The 10,543-nt window shown below is 53.2% G+C and overlaps 1 protein-coding gene across 1 annotated transcript in view; it reads left to right on the top strand.

The window, feature by feature from the left end:
- COG1 (component of oligomeric golgi complex 1) overlaps positions 1-10,543 on the top strand; it is a 37,029-nt gene that overhangs the window by 17,953 nt on the left and 8,533 nt on the right. Inside the window, exons 8-13 of the mRNA XM_018570329.1 lie at positions 31-177; positions 1,498-1,659; positions 3,576-3,703; positions 3,784-3,892; positions 6,833-6,942; positions 9,067-9,148. Coding sequence (XP_018425831.1) covers positions 31-177; positions 1,498-1,659; positions 3,576-3,703; positions 3,784-3,892; positions 6,833-6,942; positions 9,067-9,148 — 738 coding nt within the window. The remainder of the gene's footprint in view (positions 1-30; positions 178-1,497; positions 1,660-3,575; positions 3,704-3,783; positions 3,893-6,832; positions 6,943-9,066; positions 9,149-10,543) is intronic.

The raw sequence follows: 10,543 nt of genomic DNA, 5'->3' as shown, positions 1-10,543 counted from the left end.
GCGCTGACCCCCTCCCTGTTTCTATTGCAGCACCTAGTCCGTTCCTTCACACAGTCCCTTCTGCTCAATGCTGCGGGTTCAGCCCTAGCTGCTGCCACCCATTGGGATGAGATTGAAATTCAAGAGGAGACAGAGGCAGGAAGCAGCGTGGTGTCAAAAATCCTTCTGCCGGGACAGGTGAGCGAGTCCTCCTATTAACCAATTCCGAATCTGTTTATATCCCAGTGACCCGAGTCTGAATCTTTCCTTCTTTTATTAGAACAGCCGTGCATGGTATGATTGGTGTGACAGCAGCGCCCAGCTCAAGCATCACTTCTGACAGCTGGGTGAACTTTGGGCTATGTAGGGGCAAATACTGCAGCTATGCTAAACTCTGCAGGAAGTCCATTCATTTTATATGCAGTTCACTGCACTCAGATTTCACAGAGCTCCTCACATGGCCAGCGGGTAGGTTGGCTTTCTGGAGGCGGTGCTCTGCAACTTACTTGTTTCTGTATCACCAATCAGATTCAAACTTCCATGGAAAGTTTTTTAATGTGATTGGCGGCTCTGCGAAGCTTCCTGGTACTCTCGCACATAGATCAGTGAAGAGTTCTGAATGTTAGGGACAGCAGTTGGGGATCTATAACGCTTAGGCCCTGTTCACACCTTTACGTTTTGTCGCGCGTTCAACGCTCTATGAACGCTCTACAAAACGTACAAACTTGAAAATCCCATTGTTTTCTATGGGTCTGGTTCACACCTTTCCGTATTTCAGCCCGTCTGAGCACGCTACAAAACGGCCTGCGCCCAAAGAAGTACATGTACTTCTTTGGGGGGTTTTGGTCTCGCGTTTCCATTGGGATACAGCCAAGTAGCCCTCGAAAATGCGCGTTTTTTTTAACCGCGAATCGCTGTAAAAACGCGCGACAAACGCGCATATTCGATACCCCTAGGTGTGAACCCAGCCTAAGGCCCCATTCACACTCAGCGACATACCTTTTGCAGCGGCCGGGATAGCGCGACGTTCCAGCGACGGTAGCGCGACCTTCTCCGTCGGGCTCCATTCGAAAAAAGCAAAATCCGCCGAAAAAAGAGTCCTGTAGAAGCGACTTGCGACCGCGACGCGCGACATGGAGCTAAGACGGCTCCATTGAATATCATTAGCCGGCGACTTCTCGCGATAAATCGCTACGTGTGAATGGGGCCTAAGGGTGCATGAGAGTTCATAAAAAATCCACTCCACGCATGTCTGCTGGTGCTAAGAACGATGGGACATGTAGTCCCAAGGAGTGACTAGATGATGAGTTTGTGTGCGCTCCCTGAGCAGTTCGGAGAAGTGGCGCAGAGGAAACAGGAGGCTGGCGCTGTATAAGGATGGCAATGGGCACCTTTCTGGACCCCTGTGAAAGTAACCCGTTCCTGTCCTGTGCTACATTGTCTATTCCATTATCAGACAACAGAAGACGAGGCTTTAGTACTCCAAATCAGCTCTGACGCCTTTGTTCTTCCCCGCAGTGTTCCTGGTATGTCCAGCCGCTCCTCTTCAACCTGTGCCAAGAGGTGAACCGTGTCGGAGGTCACACCATCCCCAAAGTCACCCTGCAGGAGCTGCTGAGAACCTGTCTGGAGGAAGTGATCAGCGCCTACGAGAAGCTGTGCCAGGAAAGCACGGGAAAGGTACCGCCTGCTGATTTGTAGAGCTGATGAGTACAAAGGGCGATATTTATGTAAAGTGACACTAAACCTCGGAGATAAATCTTAACAATCCATTCAAGTCCCCGAACTCTGAACAACAATGTATCTTATTTGTGTATCACTCGGCTGTAGATCCTCCAATCATCTCTGACACTGTCCTTCCTCCTGGAGGGGGGCTACGTCTGTTCCCCATGGTCCCTGTGTGTGTTGTAAAGTAGTCACCGCTCCAAGCTCACTCCCGGGATGGACTACAATTTCATGCTTAGGTTGCTAATTTGTATTGAGATTTTAGTCCATCCCGGGGGCGGAGCTTGGACCGGTGACTACTTTACAACACACACGGGGACCATGGGGAACAGACGTAGCCCCCCTCCAGAAGGAAGGACAGTGTCAGAGATGATTGGAGGATCTACAGCCGAGTGACACACAAATAAGATACATTGTTGCTCAGGCTTCAGGGTTGTGAATGGATTTTTAAGATGTAACTCTGGAGTTTAGTGTCACTTTCAGCTGAGCTCCAGCCAGATACAAAGGACACAAATGAATGCAGCGTTGTATTTTATACATCATTACATTTGTTTTATTTTTTACTTACACATCTGCCAGAAATCCATTGAGCTCCTAACTTCCTACTGTGAGCTGACAATAATGCTCGGCATTTAAATGTACAATTTTTAGTTGTCACCAGAATAGGAATAGGGAGGGAATCTCCCAACAGGGACACTTGTTTAAGTGATCACTGGATAAGAAAGGATTTCTTTTTTTGGGGATTTCTTCTTCCTGTTGTTGTGTCTCCAACATAGGAAGTGAAAAAAATTTCGCCGACAAAAAATTTGATGATTTAAACTTTCCCCCTCTATCCAAAAACTAAGAAAAAAAAGTTTTGGCTTTACACAGAGGCGTAACTAGTGACACCTGAGGGCCCCGATGCAAGAATCCATCAAGGCCCCCCCCCCAAAAAAAAAAAGAAATTAGATTTATTTTAAAAAATAAACAAAAACATTTTAGACACAAAAAACAAAACACAAGCTCTTCCATGTCTCCAGCTCCCCATTATCTCCCCCTTCACATCGCCAGCTTTCCGCTCCCAAACCCCACACTCTACTCTTCCATATCCCCTTCATAGTCCCAGCTCCCTATATCTCCCCCTTCGCGTCCGGAGCAGCTCTCCATTCGGCAGCTTTGTGTGTGACGAGGGGGCGGGGATAACCCGCTTCCCACTCATTGGCTGCTGCGCCGGCTGGATCATACTTCACGCTGAGCCCGGAACAAGGTGAGGGGAGCAGCGTGAAGCACTTAGGGCCCAGGACAGGAGGAAGAGGTCCCGGGATTGACATTAGCGGTTACCGGGATATTAAATATCCTGGTTACCAGGGGCCCCTTCCTCCTGTCTTGAGCCCCCTCCAAGTGGCGGAACTCCAGGGCCCGGTCGCAGCTGCGACCTCTGCGACCCTGGTAGTTCCGCCACTGGCTTTACATATACTTACTAGATAGCATTTTAGATGGACTGCATGCACGCGGCTGACTATGGCCGGACTTTGACCATAATCGTTGTGTTTTTGCTGCTGGGGTGGCGGGGGTTTGCAGTTGGCTGCGGCTGTTCACATGTAACCTCACACCAAGCAGTTACATGCGGCTAGGTACACATGAGCGGCCCTGGATGCAGGCAGTTTGCGTCCAGGGTTCCTAGCCGCATGTAACCAATCAATATACAGTTACACGTGAACAGCCGCGGACTCCGGCAGTGGCTCCTGTCACCCTGTCACTGCTTTGTACGGGGTAACTGGCAGAGACTGATCCCAGTCACAGAATTGCGCTTATTATTGGTGTCCGGTCCCAGTCGGGCCTAAAGGTGAGAATGTTATACGGTTGTGATATGATTGTGATTCTTCCTGTAGAAGAAGCACGGCTCGGCACTCACACAGGCCCGGGCCCTGCAGCTCCTCTTTGACCTGCGTTACATCTGGCTCATTCTTGGCTCTCGTTCTGAAGATGGAATGACCAGCAAGAGCAAGCCGGACTCCAGGTAGGTCCAGTCCCGGTGGTCTCTTTCCCCTACGTCCATATCTGATGCTTCTGCTAATTGTTCTGTGTATTCTATTTCAGAATTCAGCAAGTCGCAGACCGGTTGGAGAGCTGCATTGACCCATTCGATCTGGACGTGTTCACACCTCATCTGAACGCCAACCTCAACCGGCTGGCACAGAGAACATCTGTAGGTTTATTGCAGGCCTGCCGGGAAATCTTAGATTAAAAGTGGGAGAGGCAGGGCCAGTACTAGGAGCCTGTCTGACACAGTGACCATGCTTGCAGGAGGGGTGAGCATAGTGATGAGACTTTCAGTATGGTGCTGCTTGATTGTCGCAGGATAGGGGAGGCGTGACTAAGGTATCATGAAAGGAAGCATGGTTGCATAACATTAATGTAACTCTGTTGGGGGTGTGCATTTCAAGTGCAGATTACAACTTGGTGGTCCACCCGGCAGTGTTGTAGGTTGTAAAGTGGAGCACCCGGCTCTCTAGTTGAAGCTGTACTATGCAGAGTGCAGCACACAGGTACCTGGAGGAACTATAATATAGTGTCATGTAGTTCCCCCGTAAAACACTGGGCCCAAAGATAGAAATAAAACTTTGATTTCAAAATGGAAATGGATCTCTGCATGTAGTTCCCTAGAAAGTGCTGTATATTGCAGTTTTGCACCCAGGGCCCCAGCCAGCACTGTAATTGCAGAGTGCAACTCATTGGTGGTACTGTACATTGGCAGGGAGACACACAGGACACCAGGCAGAGGTGTGGATCAGCAGGGAGTGGCACACAGAACCCCGGGCAGAGTTGTAGATTGCAGGGAGTGGCACACAGGACCCGGACAGAGCTGTAGATCGGCAGGAAGTGGCACACAGGACCCCGGGCAGAGGTGTGGATCAGCAGGGAGTGGCACACAGAACCCCGGGCAGAGTTGTAGATTGCAGGGAGTGGCACACAGGACCCGGACAGAGCTGTAGATCGGCAGGGAGTGGCACACAGGACCCCGGACAGAGGTGTGGATCGGCAGGGAGTGGCACACAGGACCCCGGACAGAGGTGTGGATCGGCAGGGAGTGGCACACAGGACCCCGGACAGAGGTGTGGATCGGCAGGGAGTGGCACACAGGACCCCGGACAGAGGTGTGGATCGGCAGGGAGTGGCACACAGGACCCCGGACAGAGGTGTGGATCGGCAGGGAGTGGCACACAGGACCCCGGACAGAGGTGTGGATCGGCAGGGAGTGGCACACAGGACCCCGGACAGAGGTGTGGATCGGCAGGGAGTGGCACACAGGACCCCGGACAGAGGTGTGGATCGGCAGGGAGTGGCACACAGGACCCCGGACAGAGGTGTGGATCGGCAGGGAGTGGCACACAGGACCCCGGACAGAGGTGTGGATCGGCAGGGAGTGGCACACAGGAGCCCGGGCAGAGATGTGGATCGTCAGGGAGTGGCACACAGGAGCCCGGGCAGAGATGTAGATTGGGAGGGAGAAGTACACAGGACCCCGGGCAGAGCTGTAGATCAGCAGGGAGTGGCACACAGGACCCCAGGCAGAGCTGTAGATTGGCAGGGAGTGGCACACAGGACCCCAGGCAGAGATGTAGATCGGCAGGGAGTGGCACACAGGACCCCGGACAGAGCTGTAGATTGGCAGGGAGTGGCACACAGGACCCCGGGCAGAGCTGTAGATCAGCAGGGAGTGGCACACAGGACCCCGGGCAGAGCTGTAGATCAGCAGGGAGTGGCACACAGGACCCCGGGCAGAGCTGTAGATCAGCAGGGAGTGGCACACAGGACCCCGGGCAGAGCTGTAGATCAGCAGGGAGTGGCACACAGGACCCCGGGCAGAGCTGTAGATCAGCAGGGAGTGGCACACAGGACCCCGGGCAGAGCTGTAGATCAGCAGGGAGTGGCACACAGGACCCCGGGCAGAGCTGTAGATCAGCAGGGAGTGGCACACAGGACCCCGGGCAGAGCTGTAGATCAGCAGGGAGTGGCACACAGGACCCCGGGCAGAGCTGTAGATCAGCAGGGAGTGGCACACAGGACCCCGGGCAGAGCTGTAGATCAGCAGGGAGTGGCACACAGGACCCCGGGCAGAGCTGTAGATCAGCAGGGAGTGGCACACAGGACCCCGGGCAGAGCTGTAGATCAGCAGGGAGTGGCACACAGGACCCCGGGCAGAGCTGTAGATCAGCAGGGAGTGGCACACAGGACCCCGGGCAGAGCTGTAGATCAGCAGGGAGTGGCACACAGGACCCCGGGCAGAGCTGTAGATCAGCAGGGAGTGGCACACAGGACCCCGGGCAGAGCTGTAGATCAGCAGGGAGTGGCACACAGGACCCCGGGCAGAGCTGTAGATCAGCAGGGAGTGGCACACAGGACCCCGGGCAGAGCTGTAGATCAGCAGGGAGTGGCACACAGGACCCCGGGCAGAGCTGTAGATCAGCAGGGAGTGGCACACAGGACCCCGGGCAGAGCTGTAGATCAGCAGGGAGTGGCACACAGGACCCCGGGCAGAGCTGTAGATCAGCAGGGAGTGGCACACAGGACCCCGGGCAGAGCTGTAGATCAGCAGGGAGTGGCACACAGGACCCCGGGCAGAGCTGTAGATCAGCAGGGAGTGGCACACAGGACCCCGGGCAGAGCTGTAGATCAGCAGGGAGTGGCACACAGGACCCCGGGCAGAGCTGTAGATCAGCAGGGAGTGGCACACAGGACCCCGGGCAGAGCTGTAGATCAGCAGGGAGTGGCACACAGGACCCCGGGCAGAGCTGTAGATCAGCAGGGAGTGGCACACAGGACCCCGGGCAGAGCTGTAGATCAGCAGGGAGTGGCACACAGGACCCCGGGCAGAGCTGTAGATTGGCAGGGAGTGGCACACAGGGCCCCGGGCAGGTGCTGTAGATTGCTGAGTTATAACTTATGAAGGCCAAACGCACTAGAAGTAGGCGATGGCCTTTGTTCTCAGGGACACATCTGACCATTTGTGGTCCCAGATATCCCTCCCTCAGTCACCTCTACAGCTGTAGAAACATGTGACCAGTTTTTGGCTTTTTGCAGCTGAACTTGTCCATTGAACTCCGACTCCTGACCACACATTATACATCACTTCATCTGCTTGCAGGTCCTGTTTGGACTTCTTACCGGAGCAGAGAGTCAGTTTACCAGCCGGAGCTCCACGCTGGGCATCCAGGAAACCCACAACGTCCTTCCGCTGGCCTCCAGTCAGATTGGGTAATCCTCCTTTTTCTTTTTTTTTTTTTTTTAATTAGTTTATTAACTGACATTTCCGACAGTTCAGACTTACAGTAACGAGCATTGGTACATATGTTACAAACAACAACATGTGGTCACGTTAAGGTCAAGTACTATACAGAGAATTCCACTGTCAGCGGCAAACAGATCAATGACCATTTGTATAACAACAAACAAAACATTTCAGATGGAACGTCAACCAGCCTCTGGTGTGTGTTTAGTACGGAAAAAAATCTACAATCTAGCCGGATGTGATATGTGTCGTTATTGACAATATATAGCCTCTGGGAGCGCATCACGAGCCCCTTAGTACTATTAGGCCCCATTCACACACGAATCGGCCTGCGCGTACAGCTCCGTGCGGGGCCGTATCATCGCCGGCCGATTCGTGTGTGAATGAGGCCTTATAGTGAAGCCATTCTAGTAGAAGCACACACTCAGCTTCTCCCCAGACATGGTTGCAGGAGCAAGAAGCGACAACACTCACTCTTCACTGTATCAATGAGGGAGCAGCATTGTCACCCTAGGACAAGAAGTCTTAGGACTATAGAACACATCCCCCTCTCCCCTCATCTCCATAACATAGGGGGTAGGTGCTCTCAGGGGCTTCCCTAGTCTTTTCACTACCTGAGGCGGCGTGGTGCTGGTGGTCCATGCTATAAGGAAGGGGAGGTGTTTGGTGGCACTCTGGAGGAGAGGGTGCGGCCTCTACATCATCTGGCAACCAGTTACATCAATGGTTGCCAGGAGCTCAGCGGACGCTCTGGTCCCCTTTCCGGCCAGATCATCCCAGGTTGCTAAGAGCTGGGTGAGGAGATGTGGGTGAGGAGATGAGGGTGAGGGTGAGGAGATGAGGGTGAGGGTGAGGAGATGAGGGTGAGGAGATGTGGGTGAGGAGATGAGGGTGAGGAGATGTGGGTGAGGAGATGAGGGTGAGGAGATGAGGGTGAGGAGATGTGGGTGAGGAGATGTGGGTGAGGAGATGAGGGTGAGGAGATGAGGGTGAGGAGATGAGGGTGAGGAGATGTGGGTGAGGAGATGTGGGTGAGGAGATGAGGGTGGTCTTTACACATCTCCCTGCCCGCCACTTAGCAACCTCCGAAGCTCTGTCCAGAAAGGGGACCAGAGCGCCCGCTGAGCTCCTGGCAGCCGGTGACGTCAATGAGCTGGGTGGGATGCCGGCTAGAGGGTCACAGGCTGCTAAGAGCTCTTGGCAACCTAAGACGCTCTGACCAGAAAGGGGGCAGCAGGTGTGCCCATGTAGCACAAATAGATGCCCCCGGAGAAAATAACCTCGGGCTGCCTCATTATAGGTACAGCCCCGGGTGCTCTGTAGTCCACAAAGAGACCTGGAAACAATGTGACCGCTAACAGTCGCCCCGGCGGAGAGCTCAGGAAGTTATCAACTAAAAAGCTTTCTGGCGGGATGAAGAATTATTTTAGCTGGTGTCCCCCTCCCACTTCCCATTTTTTCCCGCCTCAGTGGGGGTGTCATACTTTTGGTGTCGTCTCCAGCTTCTTAGGATGTACACCGCACACATCCCTAAAGGCTGCAGGGCAGTAAGTGCCAAAGTCTACCAAGATAGAGATGCTGCACCTACTTGGTTCTATTGTGCTATGACCTCGTTTACCGGTTGCCACTTTGTGATCCAACACTAACGTCAACCAGCAGCTGGTAAATAAAATGGCGGCAAGCTAGATTGCTGTGTGCCTATACGTGAGATCTAACGGTGCATCATCAGGAGGACAGCTGGATCCAAGATGGCGGTGCAAGAGAAGAGCGGTACAGGGAGTGGCGGCAAGGAAGACATCGCTGGACTCCATGGACTAGTACAGGGGTGGGCAACCTCGGCACTTCGGCTGTGCTGCCATTACACATCCCAACATGCCTCTGCTCCTGGGAGTCATGCCTGCCAGGCTTGCAATGCCTCATGGGAATTGTAGTTCCACAGCACCCGGAATTCTGAGATTGCCGACCCCTGGACTAGTAGGTATGATTTTGACTTCTAATATATATTGTAGCGGCTGAATGAAACATTTCACATCCAGGTGACAGGTCCTCTTTAATCCCCAATTCACTCCTCATTTTCTTCTCTCTTTCAGGTTTGGGCTGCTTCCTCTCAGCATGTCTAGCTCTCGAAAGACGAAGTCAGCGGGCGGGACAGCCGATCAAGTCAAAATGCTGGTATGTGATCGGTATTATTGGATGTAGTTAGACATAAGGATGCACCGATACTGGTTTTTCGGTATTGAGTACGAGTACCGGTACTTTGCTTTCGGTACTCGTCGACACCAAGTATCCATACCGGTGCTTCCGCCGCCATGAAGCCGGCTTCCCGTGCAATCTGATTGCCCGAGATGCTGGCTCCATGTTGTCTGGCCGGCTTCTGACTGTGCTTGGCCGGGAAACCGGCTTCCCAGCCAATCAGCATCGAGCTGGCTGTTCGGCCAGCTCAATGCTGATTGGCCAGGAAGCCGGCTTACCGGCCAATCAACATGGAGCTGACTTCTTGGCCAATCAGGAAGCCGGGAGGCGGGTCATTACTCACCGCCCAGCTTCCTGATCGCACGGGAAGCTGGCTGCATGTTCCCCTTACGGCACTGCCGGTCAGAGGAAATCTTCCTCTGACCGGAGGTCCCAGGATCGGGGGAAGGTATCTGAGCATTTGGGCAAGTACTGGACCAAATACTCGGTATCGGTACCAATACTAGTATCGGTATCGGTGCATCCCTAGTTAGACTCTGTGCCGATATAAAAAACAGCCATTTAATACCAGCTGGGTAAAAAAAATAATCATTAAAATGTAACTAAAGTCCTGAGATGGAGCCTTGTACTCCTGAGCCAATCAGACTCTGCCACAGGCACATGTGCTCAAAGAGGGAATGGCGACAGAAGGAGAGCGATGACCTCATCAGCGAGCTTCTGCCCATTGTTCCATCACAGGCCGGGGGGTGGGGGAGGTGATCATTGCTGAAAGAGACTCCATTCACAAAGCTTCACACAAGGATAAGTATCTTTTATTTCCAGTCACGTGACTAAAACGTAGAATCTCATTGGACGAGGCTGAAAATAACTGTCACTCTTTCCAAAACAAGTGTCATCATCTCTGAGTTTCAGCTTTGTGAATTGAGCCCCTTTTGTCATTAGAAGAGGAATGATGCACAGCTTTGGCAGATAGGTGAATATTATTCACCGTTGGTGCCGCTGGTGAATCCAGTCTTTGCAGAGACGGAGGCGCTGCCCCCAATACTTCATGCAATACTTCTCGATTTCATTGGGCGTCTGTTGGCCCCAACCCCCCTTCCTGGCCATGTCCTTGCTAGGTGCGGGAAGGCTCCAGTGCTGCGGAGAGGGGACTGCAGAAGGGAGACGCGGTCACGGAACCATCTTTTACTGCAATATTCACCTTCAGTCCAAAGATTTCCCCCGCAGTACCTTATTGCTGCAGACAGATGTCCTCAGTTTGATGGCCGGCATCATTAAACTCACTTCCTCCTCGTCCAGGACATCCAAGACCCGCCCCCAGCCTGTGACTGGACACAGCAGGCTCATCTACTTGTCACTCTGCTCTCTCCTTCT

The sequence above is a fragment of the Nanorana parkeri genome, unplaced genomic scaffold (assembly GCF_000935625.1).
Source record: "Nanorana parkeri isolate BGI_ZX_2015 unplaced genomic scaffold, ASM93562v1 scaffold1507, whole genome shotgun sequence".
NCBI classification, from domain to species: Eukaryota; Metazoa; Chordata; class Amphibia; order Anura; family Dicroglossidae; genus Nanorana; species Nanorana parkeri.
Note: the sequence above shows the minus strand (reverse complement) of the source record. Positions and strands in the feature narration are given on the sequence as shown.